At 52.9% G+C, this 19,679-nt stretch overlaps 1 protein-coding gene across 1 annotated transcript; it reads left to right on the plus strand.

The window, feature by feature from the left end:
- Positions 1 to 13,648: 13,648 nt before the first annotated feature.
- On the plus strand, positions 13,649 to 19,451 carry LRRC15 (leucine rich repeat containing 15). Its single transcript, XM_028843558.2, has one exon. It carries the CDS (start codon positions 13,801 to 13,803, stop codon positions 15,544 to 15,546), a length of 1,746 nt encoding a protein of 581 aa, XP_028699391.1. The 5' UTR covers positions 13,649 to 13,800; the 3' UTR covers positions 15,547 to 19,451.
- Positions 19,452 to 19,679: the final 228 nt, after the last annotated feature.

The raw sequence follows: 19,679 nt of genomic DNA on the forward strand, positions 1-19,679 counted from the left end.
AGGTTTCAGTTTAAGAAAAAGATGTAAAAAATAGAACCTTATCGAGACCAGCCTGGGCAACATGGCCAAACCCCGTCTCTACTAAAAATACAAAAAAGTTAGCCAGGCCTGGTGGTGTGTGCCTGTAATCCCAGCTACTCGGATGAGGCAGGATAATCGCTTGAGCCTGGGAGGCAGAGGCTGCAGTGAGCCTAGATTGCACCACTGCACTCCAGCCTGGGAGATAAAGCAAGAGTCCATCTCAAAAAAAAAAGAACCTTGTTTTTATATTTCAAATAGTTGTTCTAATTACTTACCGGATGTAATTCAGCAATGCATGTTTGTTTTAATGAAACATAAAACAACACATAGTTACAAACACCCTTGTTTATCACTGCTCCCTGCCCCCACTGCTGTGACAATTTTGTATGTGTCCTTCTAGATCTTTCTCTATGCATTTATATATAGATACAGAAAAAGACACCGTATGTGTGTGTATATATGTGTGATACAAACACACACGGACAGACACACACCATATAGCGGGGTGAAATTACTGTCACCTGCATTGTTCTTTCTTGTTCCTCTTAAGCTGTCAGGGAAAGTTTTCTATAAAACTGAAATATATCCACAGAGACTCAGGTGGCCGAATGCTCCAACACAGTCCTGTTACGAGAGGCTGTCTGCGTGCCAAAAGGGATCCCTGTGTGTCTTTGAGATGCGCTGCTCTGAGGAACAACCTAAAATTCCTCCTTCAGAGAACAGCCAGGACCCTGGGAATGAGCTGGGGACCACTGGCTGCCCCTTGGCAACTTGGGGCTCTCATGGCCTTTTCTGCTTCCTGAAGGGAGAGCAGATGGAGGGGCACCTGGGTAGGAGAGAGGTGGGAGGGAACCAGGAGGAGAAGAGAGCCCTGGATGGCCATCTGAGGCTGACTCTGAGGGCACCGAGGGCCATTCAGTGGGAAAGCTGATGTTTCGTACCATCTTCTGGCTTTTTGTGTGATCATGATTGACAAATAGAAAGACTATTCTCCTAAATCTCCCATGTGTTAAGGTATAACTGAGGAGTTGTACATTTACGTCTTTTTTTCTTAAGCCAGTAAGTGCAATTGTATTATATATATTAATCTGTGACTTGCTTTTATGCTTCATACATCTGATATGTTTTTCTTCTGCAATTAAAGATGTATCTGTCTCATCTTTTAAAACTGGCTGTTTGGTATGGATTTTCCTGATGCGCGCAGTCACTGTCCTGCAGCCAGACATCTGAGTTGTTCACGGTGATCCGTGGCTACCAGCCGTACTGCCTGGAGCATGCTTGAACGTATCGCTTTGTGCACATGCACCATCGTGTCTGCGTATGTGAGGGTTTACACATTTTGAGTTTCTTTTTCTTTTCTTTTTTGTAGAGATGGGGTCTCACTCTGCTGTCCAGCCTGGTCTCAAACTCCTGGCTTCAAGGGATCCTCTCGCCTCAGCCTCCCCAGTCACTGGGATTACAGGCGTGAGCCACCATGCCTGGCTTTTTGAATTTTGATAGCTATTGGTCTACCAGTTTATATTCCCATCAGCTGAGTGTGAGACTGCCATCATCCTTACCAGCCCGAGGCATTCTCCATCTTTTTTATTCTGCCAGGGGACGTAACGGTGTGGCCACAGCGTCCCCACCCCTGAGGGGAAGTGAGCAGGGCTCATAACGCCAGCTGTGGAGGGTGCTGCGGAGGGGTCTGCCCCACCGAGGTGAGGCTGGGTCTCATGGCCTCCAGTGCCCGATTCTGTGTTTGTTTACTACAATAGAGACACACTCGAGGGCGGGAGAGAGCAGAGTTCCCTGAAGCCCTGGGGCAACCCTGGCTCTTCTGGTTCTCTCGGGGGGCTGGAAAATGAGCCCTGAGGTTATAGGGCCTGCGGCTGGTAAATCAGGCTTTTCCTTTCAATAATAATAGATGTCCTCTCCCCTCATTAGTGGAACAGAACGGCTGTTCTGGGGGCTGAGGGGGTGCTGCCTTGCTTCCTCTGTAGGAGAAGGTGCTTCTCCGGGGAAGAGAGGGCTCCATGTGGGGAAACCCGGAGTCCTGCAGCCCGATCTCCACAGTACCCCGGCCTGGGGGACTGCGCCGTCCTGCATGGCCTGGTTACTGCGTGGAAACCCATGTGCTGTCACGAGAGCCAGAGAGCGTCCTCTGTGAAGGCTGGACGCCCCCCGCAGCACACTTCCTACAGCATGGCGCCACCTGGGCCTCTCCCTCCTCCGACACTCCTGGTGGCTCCCTACTGCCTCGAGAGGACGTTACTCTTCCGGAGTATCCCAGTCCTCGGTGAGGCCCTGCCACACAGCCTGGGCTCCAGCACATTCTCCTGCTCACTCTGACCGGATGGTTTTTCTTTACCCTCTCCCCTCACCTTCCAGAGTCTGCTCATCTTTTTTTGAGACAGACTCTCGCTGTGTCCCCAGGCTGGAGTGCAGTGGCGCGATCTTGGCTCACTGCAACCTCCGCCTCCCGGGTCTAAGCCATTCTCCTCCCTCAGCCTCCCGAGTAGCTGGGACCACAGGCACACGCCACCACGCCCGGCTAATTCTTTGTATTTTTAGTAGAGACGGGGTTTCACAGTGTTAGCCAGGACGGTCTCGATCTCCTGACCTCGTGATCCACCCGCCTCGGCCTCCCAAAGTGCTGGGATTACAGGTGTGAGGCACCATGCCCGGCTGAGCCCTGAGGAAGGGTCCGTCAGTGACCCCACTCCTCCCATCTTCTCCCAGCCCCGCTCTGCGTCAGTCTGAACTTCCATCCGTGGGGGTTATGTACCCGAGGACAGAAGCCAGTGGTGTGCAGATAGCATGGATCCCACAGGCTGGGCTTGGACTCTGGCTCTGTCACTTAGCATGTGGCTGCGGGGAAATTAGTTAACAGGCCTGGGCCTCAGTTTTTCTGTCTGTGAAATGGGGGTCATTACTGCCACTCACAGGACTATTTGGCGGATCAGTAGTTTTCAACCATGAGTGTGTGGTGCCTGTGTGTGTGTGTGTGTGTGCGTGTGTAAACTCTCCCTTCCTGGGGACATTTGGCAATATCTAGAGACATTCTGTTTGTTACTTTTGGATCGGGAGATACTGCTGGCATCTAGAGGGCAGAGGCCAGGGATGCCATTGTGCCTCCTATGACGCATAGAACAGCTCCTGCAATGAAGAATTATCTGCCTCCAAATGTCACGTGGTGAGGCTGAGATAGCTGGTGGAGGTGAAATGATGGACAGCTGCAGTGAGGTACCCAAGGGGTCTCTGGTTCCCAGCAGGTGCTTCCCAAATAGCCATCTTTAAATGTAGCCGATTCATCCCTGTGTTGTCCACCACTCCCAGCACAGTGCCTGACACAGAGAAGCTGGGTGCTAGGATTAGTGAGAACGGAAGAGGAAAAAGAGGGATATTCTTATTCGTGCAGATTTGATGGAAAGAAAGTTAAAGTGGCCAGGTGCAGTGGCTCATGTCCGTAATCCCAGGACTTTGGGAGGACGAGGCGGGCGGATCACAAGGTCAGGAGATCGAGACCATCCTGGCCAACATGGAGAAACCCTGTCTGTACTAAAAATACAAAACTAGCTGGGCCTGTACACTGGTGGTGCGCGCCTGTAATCCCAGCTACTCAGGAGGCTGAGGCAGGAGAATCACTTGAACCCGGGAGGCGAAGGCTGCAGTGAGCCAAGATCGGGCCACTGCACTCCAGCCTGGGTGACAGAGTGAGACTCTGTCTCAAAAACAAAGAAAAAGTTAAAGTACCTGATTTGGGAAGGTGGAGGGACCAGGGCTGTAAGAGGACAGGTGTTCTCCAGGTGGGAGCAAGGCTGGTGGGTGAAAGGATGGAGCCGCAAGCTGTGTGGAGCCACTCCAAGCAGTGCCTGCCCCTCCTGGGCTCCTGTTATTTAATGGACAGACACTTTTTGTTTCTGACTCTGAATCACGGTGCCACGGTGAGGAGGAATGTGGCATGATTCAGGCTGTAGGCCTTGACCATGGCAAGCCACCCAAGCAACTATTTCAGTAATAACACTATGCACTTTTATATCTTCCTTTCATCGCAGATCTCAAAGCACAGCGCAAATATTAATTAAGCCTCTTGGCACTCCATGAGGCACTGTGTGTAAATATCACTCTCCCCACTTAACTGAGAGGGTAAACTGAGCCAGGCGAGGGCAGGCCGGCTTCAGCCTGGGGCAGCGCAGGCCTTGTTGAGGCTCCGTCTCGGAGGAGAAGCTGGGGTTTGGAAGCCTCCCCACCCCTCCAACTACGACTCCTGTATCCTCTTCCCCAGGCCCTTTTGGGGATACCACAAATAGAAACAGCGTTGTCCCCACTGGGGAAGGGGGCAGACAGACGCAGCAGGGTGTGGGCTGTAATGCACAGGTGAGGGGCATAGGGAAGCTCCGCAGGCCCAGATAGGCCCCTTGACTGCCCGTCCCCAAGCCAGAGATGTGTGTGCCTGCACCTCTCAGGGCAGCAGTAGTGGCACAGACCCCAGCATCGCAAGGAAATCAGAAATGCTGTTTTTAAAGGGGACACAGTGGTCATAATTATATTTTTCCTTGGAATCTAAAATAAATGCTTCTTCCAAAATGCTAACAACAGGTGAATCATGTTAATTGTCTGTAAATTTAAAGCCAAATAAAAAGTTTAAAATAAAAAAGAAATAGAAGAATACATGAGTTTTCTAGAACCACAGGGAGAAGCACTTGCCAATACTTCCAGGAGCAAAGAAACTCCCTTGAATCCTGCCCCATGCCTCTCTCGGGGTCCTTGTCCGTGTCTCCTTGGGCGGGGCAGGGCAGCAGCGGTCCACAGTCACTTAGGGAGGGGGCTACGGGGTCGTTGTAAACTCCCCTCTCACAGCAGCCAAAGCAGTGAAACACTGGGGAAAAGAAAGAAAGAGGAAAACGTGTCCTGAGCTTTTAAACACAGCTGAAGCAAACCCCTTACATTGAGGGATGCCAGCTGTGTGTCCCCTGTAGTGCCAGCCCAGGACATCCAGGCGCTGCACCGTGGCCCACAGTCCCCCCTCCCAGGGCCGACACTGCCCTCTGCAGTGACTCACGCCCGGGATAGTTTAAATACCGGGACAGCTCAGGCAAGCCACACTCATGCTGCAGCCTTGAGCCGTCCCTCGTCCTCCTCTCAGGCTCCCTCTTGTCCACGGCCGGCGGGCGCCGAGCTGCTGGTAAGTAGGCGAGCCACCCCCTCCCTCCTCTCTGCTTAGAGGACCCGGCCAGCCCCTTCCCATTTCTGCTGGGCCTGCTCCCCTGGGAGACCCCAGAAGGGGCAGGGCTGCCATGTGCCTGGGGATGCTCTCGGGACAGGGCCAGGAGAAGCCTGCGCTTGGAGGGGTGCAAGCCTGTCTCCCTCACTGCCCGGACACCAGGACCACCAGCCGCTCTGCTGAGGCCTCAACAGTCTCTTGGCCCCTTGCCCTGAGCAGCTCATGATGTCGTCCTGGGGTGCTGAGATGTCTGAGACCAGCAAGTTGGGCTGAAAGTGGACGAAATTATCACCCGCTTGTCACTGGATTGACCTTTCTGGAATCTAGATCCACTGGGGGAAGAACTTTTCTTTTTAAGGCTCGGATTATTTGAGCCTGGGCTGTCTTTCCTGGCACTTACCCTGGTGGCCCCCAGTGGTCTGCCCCGCATTTGGGTCTGTCCAAGATTTTCCTTCATGGGGGTTTCCCAGGCAAGAGAGCTGTCTTCTTTACATAGACGCATAATTCCTGCAGGTGTGACTTCAGCAGATGTGCCGGTCCCTGGTTTGCAGTTCCAGTTTGGAATTCAGACATGGGCTCAGCGTTGTTCAGGCTCTAACCGTGTGGCTTAGGGGACACTATGCCGGCAGTTTCCCCTCTCTCCCGCTGGAAGGGCCGGCCTCTGTGGAACCTGGCGGCTTTGAGCAGGGAGTCAGAGCAGGAGATGCGTTTGTGATGAGGGGCGTGTGGATTTGAAATTGTGATGGCTGCACCTTGACCTGTGTCTCTGCTCAAATGGAGAGGCAGGACCTGGGCCAAGAAACCAACTGTGGAAAACCAGAACTTTCAAGACTCTCCCACCCCTGCCAAAGTGCGAGAAGCATTCCACCTCCCGGGCCAGGGCGTCACCTCGGTGCAGCTGCACTCTCTGGGATGACACGTGTGCTCCAGCGGCAGGTGCCGGGTGCCTGTCTGCCACGTGCCAGCTTCTCCTTTGAGGTTATCTGGGATACATCACTTTATCTCGGGCAGCTCTCAAATGTGCTGGTGCACTGGCTCCTTAATTTAGAAGTTCTCTAATGGCTGGCACTTCCTTCGTCCTGCATAGATTGAACATCTGGGGTAAATTCAGGGCCAGACAGTCCAATTTGTCTGTGGCCTTGAGTCAGCTGGGCGGGCTCAGCAGTGATGAGGCAGGCATGTGAGAGGGGTCAGGGCCAGGGGAAAGTTCTGGATAGATTCCGCAGAAAGTCAGGTCATGGAAGCTTCTTCCCAGGGCTAGGGAACACTCCCTTAGCTTGCTCAGTAAATGGAGGGGGTGGTGAGGCGAGGGAAGGAGTAGATCCAGCCATGGAGAAATAAGAAGAGCTGGGGGAGAAACTGCCCCAACTCAGTCCTGCCGGTAAGCAGACTGTGATCACACATGGCAATTTGCTGCCCTGAATCCTGACCACGAAAGAGTCACTGCTGCTTCAGATTTCATGCCTTCTCTTGGCTTCGGGACACAGAAATTAGAATCTGCTTCCGATGCCTTTTTTGGATCAGGGGCTGATCCATTTCTCTCTACTTTGGGATCCCAGGTGCCCACCTGAGAAGGGGGCTGTTTCTAGACCGTGGCTAGTCTCATAAGAGCCCTTTTGGGGCAGTTCTCCGTGTTCTGCTGGGCGATTTGTCAGTGTCTCCTGCCACCCTTGCCAGGCTAATGACAGTCCTGCTCTGGCCTCTGTAGGAAGCCAAACCTGGGAGGATCCCCAACAGAAAGGCTGAAAAGGAATTGCGCTTTTTAACCGATTTTCTTTTTTAAAACAATAAGCAACATTTTGGCTTTGAAGGGCTGTGAGAGACGAGAGATGGGGTTCCCCACTTGATCAAGGTGAGGGTGAGGGTGTGGCCAGTCTGGCTTCGGAGTTCAAGGATGCTTTCTGTTTGGGGTGGAATATTCCCAAATCAGGGGCCTGTAACCTCGGCCCCAGGTCCTGCCTTTACATTTGAGCAGAGACACAGGGAAAGGTGCAGCTGTCCCAATTTCAAATCCACACACCCCTCATCACAAATCCATCTGCAGCCCTGACTCCATCTCCAGCCTTGTTGTTGAGATTACAGGGGTCAACCCCTTCTGGTGACCCCCCGTCCCTTCCCTCCCTTCCCTACAGTCCTCCAGGAGACCCAGGTGGAATTGAACAAACACTGGCATCAGAGCAGCCTTAAAGAAGGCATCCCTGAACCCACGCAGCCTGGTGGTCGCTAGAAGCACTTGCCCTTGGCGAATCATGCTGGGCAGGGGGAAGGTGGATTGTATGAACCTCAGTTGATTTAAGCTGGGGGGTGCAAAACCACCTCCTCCCCAGTCCCGCCCTGCCAGGCATGTGGTTGACACGGTCCCGAATCCCAGTGATGAGGCTCAGGGGTTCGCCAAGCTCTGTAGTTAGGGGCCCTGATCGGGTGCCAGGCATGTGGTTGACACGGTCCCGAATCCCGGTGATGAGGCTCAGGGGTTCGCCAAGCTCTGTAGTTAGGGGCCCTGATCGGGTGCCAGGCATGTGGTTGACACGGTCCCGAATCCCGGTGATGAGGCTCAGGGGTTCGCCAAGCTCTGTAGTTAGGGGCCCTGATCGGGTGCCAGGCATGTGGTTGACACGGTCCCGAATCCCGGTGATGAGGCTCAGGGGTTCGCCAAGCTCTGTAGTTAGGGGCCCTGATCGGGTGTCAGAAGTCTCTAACGGACCGTGTGACCTTGAGCAAGTCCCCTCCTCCCTGGGGACGCCCTCAGCTTTCCCAGCTATAAAGTGAGCAGACGGTTTGACTAGGTGCACTCAGCTCTTGCACCTCTGATCCTCCAGGCTGTAAGTACCATTTCTGGAAGCAGCTTCTATTGCCAGGTTCAACTCAGCACAAACCACGTTCCCGATGGGGATGCAGAAGGGGCTGCTGAGAGAAGTATTGGTAGAGGCTGGGGCCAGGCCTGTGGCAGGACCTGCGGCCTCCCCCGTGCTGGGCCCTCTTGTTCTCAGCGGTCAGCGACGAAAGGTCCAAGCCTGGGTACTCGGCTAGTCTAGACCTCACGTGGTGTTTCTGAGCATGTTCTGTGGACTCCTGCATTGGAGTCATTTGGGAAGTTTGTAAAACATGCAGCATCCTGGGCCCCACTGAGATCTAGGGATCAGGATCTCTGTGGGCGGAGTCTCTAGAGATTCTGATTTTACCCAACAACAAAAATAACGATCGCCACAAAGATTTATTGGATCCTCACTTTGTGCCAAGAACTCACCCAAGCGCTTCACATGCATTAACTCATTTAATCCTCACAGCAGCAACGCTATGAGGTCAGTTCTGTTAAACAAGCCAGGCGATTTTATGTGCTGCCCCAGGAGAGGGGACGTTTGGTGACATGGGGAGGTCTGGAGGCACCGAGGCCTGAGCTTCAGGCCAAGCGTCTCAGGCAGACCTACTGGCCTGAGCCCCCATGAGTGCGTGATTGAGGACAGCACCCGCTGTGGGCAGTGGGGACAGATCCCGGCTGCTCCAAGCCTGACATCTTCCTCGGGAGCCCTCAGGCTGGTTGGGTGACATCTCTCCGTAGACGAGGCCACGACTGGGTAGCCAGGGAGAGACAGCCGCTCTCTGGGTCTCAGTTTCCCCGGGTGCACTGGGAGAGGGCAGGACCAGAAGCTCCCGGAGGCCCCTCCCAGTCCCTGGGTTCCAGGCAACAGGTATTGGCTGCGTGCAGACATGCTGATTACTGAGTGGGATTGCCCTGGCTGGGAAACTTGGAGGCAGGTGGACCTGAAAAGATGGGCACGGGTTCCTCAGGCCTCAGCATGAAGCTGGAGCCAGGCCGGGCGGCCCTGCTGGAGGTCCAGCAGGTCCTCTGCGAAAAAGAAGCGAGGAGCATGACGGGCTTCAGGCCAAATTTCCTTCCTGCCTCACATCAGAAGATAGCAGAGCTCCAAGGGCCCTTGGAAGTCTTTACTGACGGGGAAATTGAGGCCTGGCGAATTGCCCGAGGCTCACACTTCAACTTAGTGTCAACCAGAGTAGAATGTTGGTGTTCCAGGCTCCCTCCAAAAGTTATGCTCTGTGGCATTAAAATAAGAAGGAGTCTCCTTCCAGGGAACCTCGTGTTCAGGGAATGTGAACGATGGTATTAAACTAAAAACGTCCCAACCCACCAACCAACCAAGCCCAGGGCTTCGAGGCTAATTATGTGTTTGCTCATGAGTCACGGTGCTTCTGCTGAGACCCGAAGCCGGAGCGCCCTGGTTCGCGCGCTTCTGCTCACGGGGAGGGACTGCATCAGAGCGCCCAGGTGAGCTGTCAGGTTGTCCTTCGGTTTGTCTGCTCGGCTTGCTGACTTCATGGGCCACTGATAGACGCCAGGCTATTCCCCTTTCCCGGGAGCTGGACAGGGGCTGGACTGAGTCACTGAAGTGATTGAGGACGCTCTCGGCTGCCTGGAGAAGTTATAATTAGGGCAGCTTTGTGGCCCTTTAACCGCCATCTGTCACAGCTGCCAAGCGGCTCCAGGCAGCGTGGGCTATTAGGCCTCCATGTGCTGGGCTCCTGGAGGCTGCGGCCACCGCGCGAGCTGGCACTACGCGCTGAGAATCCAAGGGCCCAGCTGTCCGTCCCGGTTCTGTGGCCCCTCCCTCCCCTGCGGGCTTTGCAGCTGGGTTTGAGGGGAGCTCTTTGGAGGTCCTGTGGAGCCCTGGGCGCCAGCCACAGCAGTCAAAAGTGCTGGAAAACAGGAAACTGCTGCATGTGGTGCTGGGGTGGGCTTTGCAGATGTGAGGATTTATAAAGAGGAAAATCTGCAAATTCTTGCAATATTTGTCATGCTGAGTGTGGTCCATTTTAGACAGTGGTGGCCCTGTTCCCGTAGGGAATTATCTCTGCAGTCCTCCCAGGTCAAGAGGCACCTTCCCCTGGCACAAGCCCTTCCTGGACTGGCTTGATGCCCCTCCCCAGCTGGGGGGTGTAGACTCAGAGAAAGCCACATAAAGATGGGTCCTCAGAGGGTGCCTCGTCCTACACTGCCATTCATAGATGGGAAACTCAAGATTGCCCTGGGCTGGCCAGGTGACGTACACTTAATTTAGTCTCTGACACTTGGGCTGTGACACCATTTTGAAGCACGTTGGGTATATGAGTGTATATTAAATATAAGCGCCAGCTAGCTTGTCTCCAGGAGCAATTCAAGCTCCACCTTTTGTACATCAGCCCAGGCAGTAAATATCTCACATACACTTCCACCAAAGAGATGGGCAAACACCCACTGTCCACACAGACCCCTAAGAGCACAGGCACCGTTGTCTTGGTGGACAGATTGTTTTCTCATGCCCTGGAACTCAGCCTTAGAATCCTAAGATCTTAGGAATGGACAGGACACCAGTTGTCTTCCAGTCGAATACCCTACCAGGCGTGGGAATCTTCTCCACAGCTTGCTTACCAAGTGGTTGCTTTAGCCTCTGCTGGATGGCTTCCAGTGACAGAGCTTACTCCCTCTGTGAGGTTGCCCATTTTGACTCTGGATAGGCTGTCTTCCGCGGTGAACTGAAATCTGCTACTCCGTGACTTCTGCACCCGTTTGACCTCTGGAGCCACACTGAGCTGGCTGCTTTCTGTATCCCGTGGCAGCCCTTCAGGGATGCTAGAAAAGTGACTATGGCTCCTCCCAGCATCTCTTCCTCTGGTTACGGATTCATCCACAGCTCCTTCACTTTAATTTTAATTTAATTTTTTTCTCACCATGTCTTAGGGTGCTGACACAGTTCCTTCAATGGATGCTCAGATGTTCTGCTTTCTAGACCCCCTCACCATCCTCTAGAATTCTTCAGGAAGTCAGTTTGTCATTAGCCTTTTGAAGTTCAGAGTGGAACTGAGCCCAGCACTATAGGTGTGGCCGTGTCAGGGCAGTGTAGGGTGAGACCATCACCTCCTTTTTTCCACATGTAATACTTCTATTAATCCAGTCTCAGACCACACTAGCTTTTGTGCGCAGCCTCCTTCCTTTGTTATCGTTAGTAAAAAGTCCTAAGTCTTCTCCTAGGGTGAATATTGAGCCACTTTTTTTGTGTGTGCACTCTCTTTAGGCAGCTCATTTTCTGTTGTCAGCTTCTGGACCTGACATTTATCGATACAAATTAATTTTTTTAGATGTGTCCCTAGCGTAATCTGGCCCCATTCCTTTGCATCTAGATGCCATTGGACAGGTATTCTTTTTCCTTTCTTATTTCCATTGTTCTATATACTTAGTCAAGTTCTTAAAGGAAAAGTATAACAGGTCAGGGCTTGCATAGGCTGTGAACAAATAAAAAAATTAAGGTCTCAGCTGGGCACGGTGGCTCACGCCTGTAATCCCAGCACTTTGGGAGGCCGAGACGGGTGGATCATGAGGTCAGGAGATTGAGACCAGCCTGACCAACATGGTGAAACCCTGTCTTTACTAAAAATACAAAAGTTAGCCAGGTGTGGTGATAGGCGCCTGTAATCCCAGCTACTCAGGAGGCTGAGGCAGGAGAATGGCTTGAACCTGGGGGGTGGAGGTGGCAGTGAGCAGAGATTGCGCCATTGCACTCCAGTCTGGGGGACAGAGCAAGACTCTGTCTCAAAAAAAAAAAAAAAAAAAAAAATCAAGGTCTGTGTGGTTGGGGAATGGGCTTAGGTTTTTATCTCAGAGTAAACTTGTTGGGGAAGGGCAGGGAAGGGATGCGTGGGGCTGAGGCCAAATTGGGAAGCCTGAGTTACTCTGAGACGTGGGCCAGGCTCCAGACCCCATGAATTCAGAGCCACAAACAGACCAGAGAAATACCTTCTTTACCCAACCATTGACGGCTTCTATGCCATCATTTGAAATTCCTTTCTCTGACTCAAGAATTTTGCTCATGGAAAGGGAGGCATAGCACTAACACTCAAAGTGCTTCCCTAGGGGTCTGGAGACCTGGCTTTAAGCTCAGAGGCCTTTCCTTGCTTCTTGCATCCCCATAAAGTGATGGAAATGAGTGGCCGGCAGTGACTGCTGAATCTTCCGGGAGTTTGGATCTTTGAACCTTTGGTGGAAGTTGGAGATACTTTCACATGTACACAGAAATTCTTAGTCCCTTGACTACGAATGCCAAGACCAGAAGCACTTTGAGGCCCTCCTGACTTTAAGAGTCTATAGGGTCCATGCTGTGGACAAGCATGGAACAACGACACGCATTTGCACAGCACTGGCCGGGATGGCCCTGCGTCCTTTCCCCGTTCGTTCCTCATAACAGCCCCAAGAGCGGGGCAGGAGTTACCATCCCCTCTTCACACACGAGGGAGCTGAAGCTTGCAGGCCTCAAGCTTCATTCAAGGTGAAACTACTGGTGATCCTTAAATATTCATATAGGGACTAGCACCCATGTCCCATATCTCTACATTTTACACACACACACGCGCGCACATACACACAGAGTTACATATGTCATTGTCATCAGTGATTTCAAACACCAACATTTCCATGAACTTGCCTCCATTTTCAGAACATCACCACGTCTGACCTACCATCTTTTAGCTCAAATTACACCTCAGTAGGTTTTCTGGAACTTACTCAAGGACTCCCCAGTGTTTCTTGTGGAAACTGGGACTTATACCCACAAGACTGGCTTCAGGCATCAGCTAAGCCACAGCAGCCTCTCCCAGCAAGGCAAGACGTGGTACAGACATGTCATTTCTTTTTCCTGGGAGGGTGGTTTGAATTCGACCTAGACGAATCACAGGTGAAAGGGCTAACAGAGGGCTAAGTGGTGGTTGGTGGTCATGGGCTGGGCAGGGCAGGCCCAGGCGAGGGTGAGGAAGAGCTGCTTCCACTGTAGCCTTTCAGGCAGATCCTAGCTCTGTGGTCCTAACTCTGCTGCTGCACCTCCCGGCAGGCCACTGTCTTTGTGGCCTCATCATCTTCCCCCAGGTTCAGCCCTATTTATTTGTTCCCATTGTCTCCGTGTTCCTCCTGACAAGGCTGTGTTTAACCAGCACATTCAGATGATGTGAGGGATACAGAGATGAATAAGATACAGTTCCTGCCCTAAGAACCTATAGGTAAGTAGGTAAGATACAGTTCCTGCCCTAAGGAACCTGTGGGTAAGATACAGTTCCTGCCCTAAGAAACCTGTAGGGATGAAAGATGAATTCCATGTCCATGGAAAGCATATTGGCTGGGGAAGGAGACAGACAGGGACACAGTGAATGCCATCCAAGGCCACCGTGGCATGGCAATGATGGAGACTGGGAAGATAACTTCATGGAAGGGTAACTGATTGACTCACGGAATCTGGGAAGTGTCCTAAAGGTGATTGCACTGGAGCTGGACTTGGAAGCATGGGACAATTTTGTATAAGGACAAGGTGCACTCCAGGTAGGGAGAATTGCCTGGGCAAAGACATGGAAGCAGAAAGGCAGGGGCAGAGGTGCAGAGGCTTGCTGGCCGGAGCAGATGGAGCATGAATTCAGCATGTGATGATGGGGTTCAAAGCCAAGCCAGCGTTGGCACTGCAAGTTGATGTTGGCTTAAAACTTGCCAGTATTGGTTAGGGGACCCTGACTAACGTGTGCTCTCTCCCCCTGCAGAGGCTATGCCACTGAAGCATTATCTCCTTTTGCTGGTGGGCTGCCAAGCCTGGGGTGCAGGGTTGGCCTACTATGGCTGCCCTAGTGAGTGTACCTGCTCCAGGGCCTCCCAGGTGGAGTGCACCGGGGCACGCATTGTGGCCGTACCCACCCCTCTGCCCTGGAACGCCATGAGCCTGCAGATCCTCAACACACACATCACTGAACTCAGTGAGTCCCCGTTCCTCAATATCTCAGCCCTCATCGCCCTGAGGATTGAGAAGAATGAACTGTCACACATCATGCCCGGGGCCTTCCGAAACCTGGGCTCGCTGCGCTATCTCAGCCTCGCCAACAACAAGCTGCAGGTTCTGCCCATCGGCCTCTTCCAGGGCCTGGACAGCCTCGAGTCACTCCTTCTGTCCAGTAACCAGCTGGTGCAGATCCAGCCGGCCCACTTCTCCCAGTGCAGCAACCTCAAGGAGCTGCAGCTGCATGGCAACCACCTGGAATACATACCCGACGGAGCCTTCGACCACCTGGTGGGACTCACGAAGCTCAATCTGGGCAAGAATAGCCTCACCCACATCTCACCCAGGGTCTTCCAGCACCTGGGCAACCTCCAGGTCCTCCGGCTCTATGAGAACAGGCTCACGGATATCCCCATGGGCACTTTTGATGGGCTTGTCAACCTGCAGGAACTGGCTCTGCAGCAGAACCAGATCGGGCTGCTCTCCCCTGGTCTCTTCCACAACAACCACAACCTCCAGAGACTCTACCTGTCCAACAACCACATCTCCCAGCTGCCGCCCAGCATCTTCATGCAGCTGCCCCAGCTCAACCGTCTTACCCTCTTCGGGAATTCCCTGAAGGAGCTCTCTCCAGGGATCTTCGGGCCCATGCCCAACCTGCGGGAGCTTTGGCTCTATGACAACCATATCACTTCTCTACCCGACAACGTCTTCAGCAACCTCCGCCAGTTGCAGGTCCTGATTCTTAGCCGCAACCAGATCAGCTTCATCTCCCCGGGTGCCTTCAACGGGCTCACGGAGCTTCGGGAGCTGTCCCTCCACACCAACGCATTGCAGGACCTGGACGGGAACGTCTTCCGCATGTTGGCCAACCTGCAGAATATCTCCCTGCAGAACAACCGCCTCAGACAGCTCCCAGGGAATATCTTTGCCAACGTCAATGGCCTCATGACCATCCAGCTGCAGAACAACCAGCTGGAGAACTTGCCCCTCGGCATCTTCGATCACCTGGGGAAACTGTGTGAGCTGCGGCTGTACGACAATCCCTGGAGGTGTGACTCAGACATCCTTCCACTCCGCAACTGGCTCCTGCTCAACCAGCCTAGGTTAGGGACGGACACTGTACCTGTGTGTTTCAGCCCAGCCAACGTCCGAGGCCAGTCCCTCATTATCATCAATGTCAACGTTGCTGTTCCGAGTGTCCATGTCCCCGAGGTGCCTAGTTATCCAGAAACGTCATGGTACCCAGACACATCAAGTTATCCTGACACCACATCCATCTCTTCTACCACTGAGCTAACCAGCCCTGTGGAAGATTACACCGATCTGACTACCATTCAGGTCACTGACGACCGCAGCGTTTGGGGCATGACCCAGGCCCAGAGCGGGCTGGCCATTGCTGCCATTGTCATTGGCATTGTTGCCCTGGCCTGCTCCCTGGCTGCCTGCATCGGCTGTTGCTGCTGCAAGAAGAGAAGCCAAGCCGTCCTGATGCAGATGAAGGCACCCAACGAGTGTTAAAGAGGCAGGCTGGAGCAGGGCTGGGGAATGATGGGACTGGAGGACCTGAGAACTTCATCTTTCTGCCTCCACCCCTGGGTCCACGGAGCTTTCCCGTGATTATTCTTTCTGGCCCTAGAGAAAGGTGTGCCTACCTCTTCCTGACCGGCCTGATTCTCCCGTAGAGAAGCAGGTCGCGCCGGACCTTCGTACAATCAGGAAGATAGATCCAACTGGCCATGGCAAAAGCCCTGGGGATTTCTGATTCATACCCCTGGGCTTCCTTCAGGAGGGCTCCTCCTCCAAATCCTCCCCACCTGTCCTCCAAGAACAGCCTTCCCTGCGCCCAGGCCCCTTCCTGGCCTCGTAGACTCAGTTAGTCCACAGCCTGCTCACTTCGTGGGAATAGTTCTCCGCCGAGATAGCCCCTCTCGCCTAACTATTATGTAAGTTGATTTCCCTTCTTTTGTTCCTCTTGTTTGTGCTATGGCTTGACCCAGCATGTCCCCTCAAATGAAAGTTCTCCCCTTGATTTTCTGCTCCTGAAGGCAGGGTGAGTTCTCTCCTCAAAGAAGACTTCAAACCATTTAACTGGTTTCTTACGAGCCGTCAAGCAGCCTGGGTTTGGAGATGCTGTGAAAGAGAGAAGGAAAATCATGGCGCTCAGTTCCTGGAGACAGAGCCGTCATCAGCATCTCACTTGTGATTTTTATCTGGAAAAGGAAGGAAGACCCCAACACAGCAAGCTCAGCCTTTTAGAGAAGGATCTTTCCAAACTGCAAACTTCGCTTTGAAAACTTTAGCCCTTTAAGGAATGAAATCATGTAGGATTTTGGAATTCTAAAAACATTAAAATCAGCTTATTGGTACAGGATAGAGAAAGAAATCTGGTGCCTGGGGGTCCTTGTGTTCACCCCTAGAGTTCTGTTTTAAAAATTTTAATTGAAGCGTATGTGCAGAAAAGTGGGTACAGCTTGGTGGATTTCCACAAACTGAACATACCTGTGTAATCAGCATTCAGACCCAGACACAGAGCATCACCAATATCCCCCATCCTGGGCTTTTCCCAGAGGAGACCGGGGCTTCTGGAGATGGGCTTACCTAGGACCTGCTCCCCGTGAGCCAGGACGGTCCCCCCACAGCCAGCCTGTGCAAAGGCCCAGTGGCCAGGGGTGGAGGAGAGTATGTGGGTGTGGACAGGATGGGAGACTCCGGCCTGCACAGGAGATCTGATTAAATCTGGAGACCCTGAAACCTGGGGCACCCTGGCTGGCCAGGTCAGAAGCATCCTGACTGCAGAGGTCCGTGCAGCCACACCCCCTTCCCTGCCAGCAAGCTGTCTGCGGCTCGTCGGAGGCCCCTCCGCCTGGAGCCTTTTATGGGCATGACATGCCTGTATCTGTTTTTAATTTTCATTCTTCACTTAGGGGAAGTGAAATAGCTCAGAGATGAGATCCTTTAATTGAAAACCAAGTGTAACGGAATCCAGTGTCTTTCTAATATGGTAAAATTCTCCGTCAGCATCACAGTCAGCTGTCAGCTAAACTTCAGCATCTCACTTACAGCAGGCAACACGGGGGTACAACGACGGGTCACACTGGGTCTGGGGGCTCCCTGGAGCTCCTCTTGCATGTGGTCTGGTTAGGAGTTGAGTTGTTTGCTCCCGGGTTAGTCTCCTCCTCGAGTCACAGTCACACGAATGCCTGCTTTCTCTGGCCTTCCTGCTACAAACATATTCACATGGCGCTCAAGAAGTTAGGCTCATGGCAACATGTGGCTTTCTCCGGACAACTGGCCCAGTTTACAGTGAAATGGAGAATTTCGGGTCTCCATGTCTGCCCAGGAAAGAACTTCGGCTGACTCCGCGGGGACTTGGAAATCCACCACCAATCCTGACGGGCTCTGATTAGTTCCCTGCTCTGCAAGACACTGTGACATCCCCCAGGATCGGAGCACAGCGCTGGCCACGTTTCCCTTCCAGTTCCTGCACAAAAAACGTCCAGAGGGATGTTTGCAAACTCTAGTGCACTTTGTAGCTTTTCACTCTCTGTCCCAGGGAATCTAGGAGAGATGAGGCCGGTCAGAGACAAGACATGTCATCTCCCCATGGCAAATCTGGGTCCCCAGGGCATTTCCAAACTATTGGTAGTACCTGGAGGACGTGCACCAAGCCTTGCCAGGGCCAACAGGAAGTGAGCCCAGAGCATGGCACATGAGCGTCACCCGCTGATGGTGGCCTGCTGTGCCTGGTGCCAACAGGGGCAGCCCGGCCCGCACCCCTCCAGACGGGAAGCATGGGTTTGCCCACATTCCTCGTCTCCAGACCTGTTGGGGGCTCCTGTGAGTGGCCCCCACATGTCTCTGTGCATAGGCACAAGTGGGCCAGGGCTGGAGAGACGTGGGAGGCCTCCTCGCCCAGTGGGCCCTGCCAATCTTAACCCAGAACCCCTGGTATTCCTGGCAGTAGCCATGACATTGGAACACCTTCCTCTCCAGCCCAGAGGCTGACCCGAGGGCCGCTGTCCTCAGAGGACACCACCCAGGAGCACCATAGGTGAGGGGTGAGGGCCCCTTTATGTGAACCTCTTGCCTCTTCCTTTCTCCCATCAGAGTAGTTGGATGGAGCCATTGGGCCTCCTTTTCTTCAGTGGGCCCTTCACCCTCTCTGCGCCATGTTGCCTGGCTGGGGAACTACAAGAAAAGCTGAGTGGAGTCTCCTTTCCAACAGGCTGATGCATTTGCTCAATTCTCAGGGCTGGAATGAGCCGGCTGGTCCCCCAGAAAGCTGGAGTAGGGTACAGAGTTCAGTGCACTTTCCCCCTCTGTTTCCAGCTCCTTGACAGTCCCACGCCCATCTGGATTGGGAGCTGGGAGTCAGTGTTGGAGAAAAGACAACAAAAGCCAACGAGAACCACTATTTTTTAAGAGGGCTTACTGTGCACAGCTACCCTTCAAAGCACTGGGTGTGGATTCTCTCTCTAGCCCTCAGCACCCTGTGGTAGGAGTGCCACCTCTACCAGCTTGTGATGGGGCACAGAGGCACTTGCTCTTCTGCATGGTACTCAATACGCTGGGAGTTGTATTTATCTCTCCGAACTTTGTACAAGGGCTCATGGCTTGTCTTGGCTCGTCATTAAACCAAAGAAAATGGAAGCCATTCCCCTGTTGCTCTCCAAAGTCTTGGTCATCGGAACCTCACTTGGCACCATATAGATCAAAAGCTTTGTAACTACAGGAAAAAATAAACTCACCCACCCCTTAAAGAATAGAATAGCTGGCCCCTCTCATGGGAATTGGGCTGTATGTATATTGTTCTTCCTCCTTAGAATTTAGAGATACGAGAGCTCTTAGAACTTTTCATGGATACAATTTCCACAACCTTTCAGATGCCAGCGTAAAGCTGTTGGGAAAGAATTTCCAAACTCAGGAAGTTTACAGAGAACAGACAGCTAGAGATAACTCGGGAACCAGAGTTGGTCGACAGATGTTAGATGTATCCTAGCTTTTAGCTACAAACCACTCAAAAGATTCTGTCCCCAGATCCCACAGTCAGAACTGGTTCTGGGTGGTTGGGAAGGCAGTGGTGGGCTGGGAAGGAAGCCACTGCTGTGGTTCAGAGGGGCTGGGCTGGCAAGCCACTTCCGGGTAAAACTCCTTCCGCCCCAGGTTTCTTCTTCTCTTAAGGAGAGATTGTTCTCACCAACCCTCTGCCTTCATGCTGCCTTCAAAAGTAGATCATGTTTGCCTTGCTTAGAGAATTACTGCAAATCAGCCCCAGTGCTTGGCGATGCATTTAGAGATTTCTAGGCCCTCAGGGTTTTGTAGAGTGTGAGCCCTGGTGGGCAGGGTTGGGGGTCTGTCTTCTGCTGGATGCTGCTTGTAATACATTTGGTGTACAGAATCAACAATAAATAATTTACATGGGCTGTGTGTGCTCTCTATGTGTCTTGGGTAGGGGGTCTCACACCTGTGGATTCTGCTCTTGCTATGTTTGTGTGAGGTTGAGCTGGACAGATCCTCACAGAAAGCAGATTCTGGGCTGAGAATAGGCCTTTGGAAAGTGAGTGGGAGGCCAGGCACGGTGGCTCACACCTGTAATCCCAGCACGTTGGGAGGCCAAGGTGGGTGGATCACCTGAGGTCAGGAGTTCAAGA

Source organism: Macaca mulatta, chromosome 2 (assembly GCF_049350105.2).
Source record: "Macaca mulatta isolate MMU2019108-1 chromosome 2, T2T-MMU8v2.0, whole genome shotgun sequence".
NCBI lineage: Eukaryota > Metazoa > Chordata > Mammalia > Primates > Cercopithecidae > Macaca > Macaca mulatta.

Coding starts and splice junctions, on each gene's coding strand:
- LRRC15 (XM_028843558.2), top strand. CDS start 13,801: ATGCCACTGAAGCATTATCTCCTTTTGCTGGTGGGCTGCCAAGCCTGG.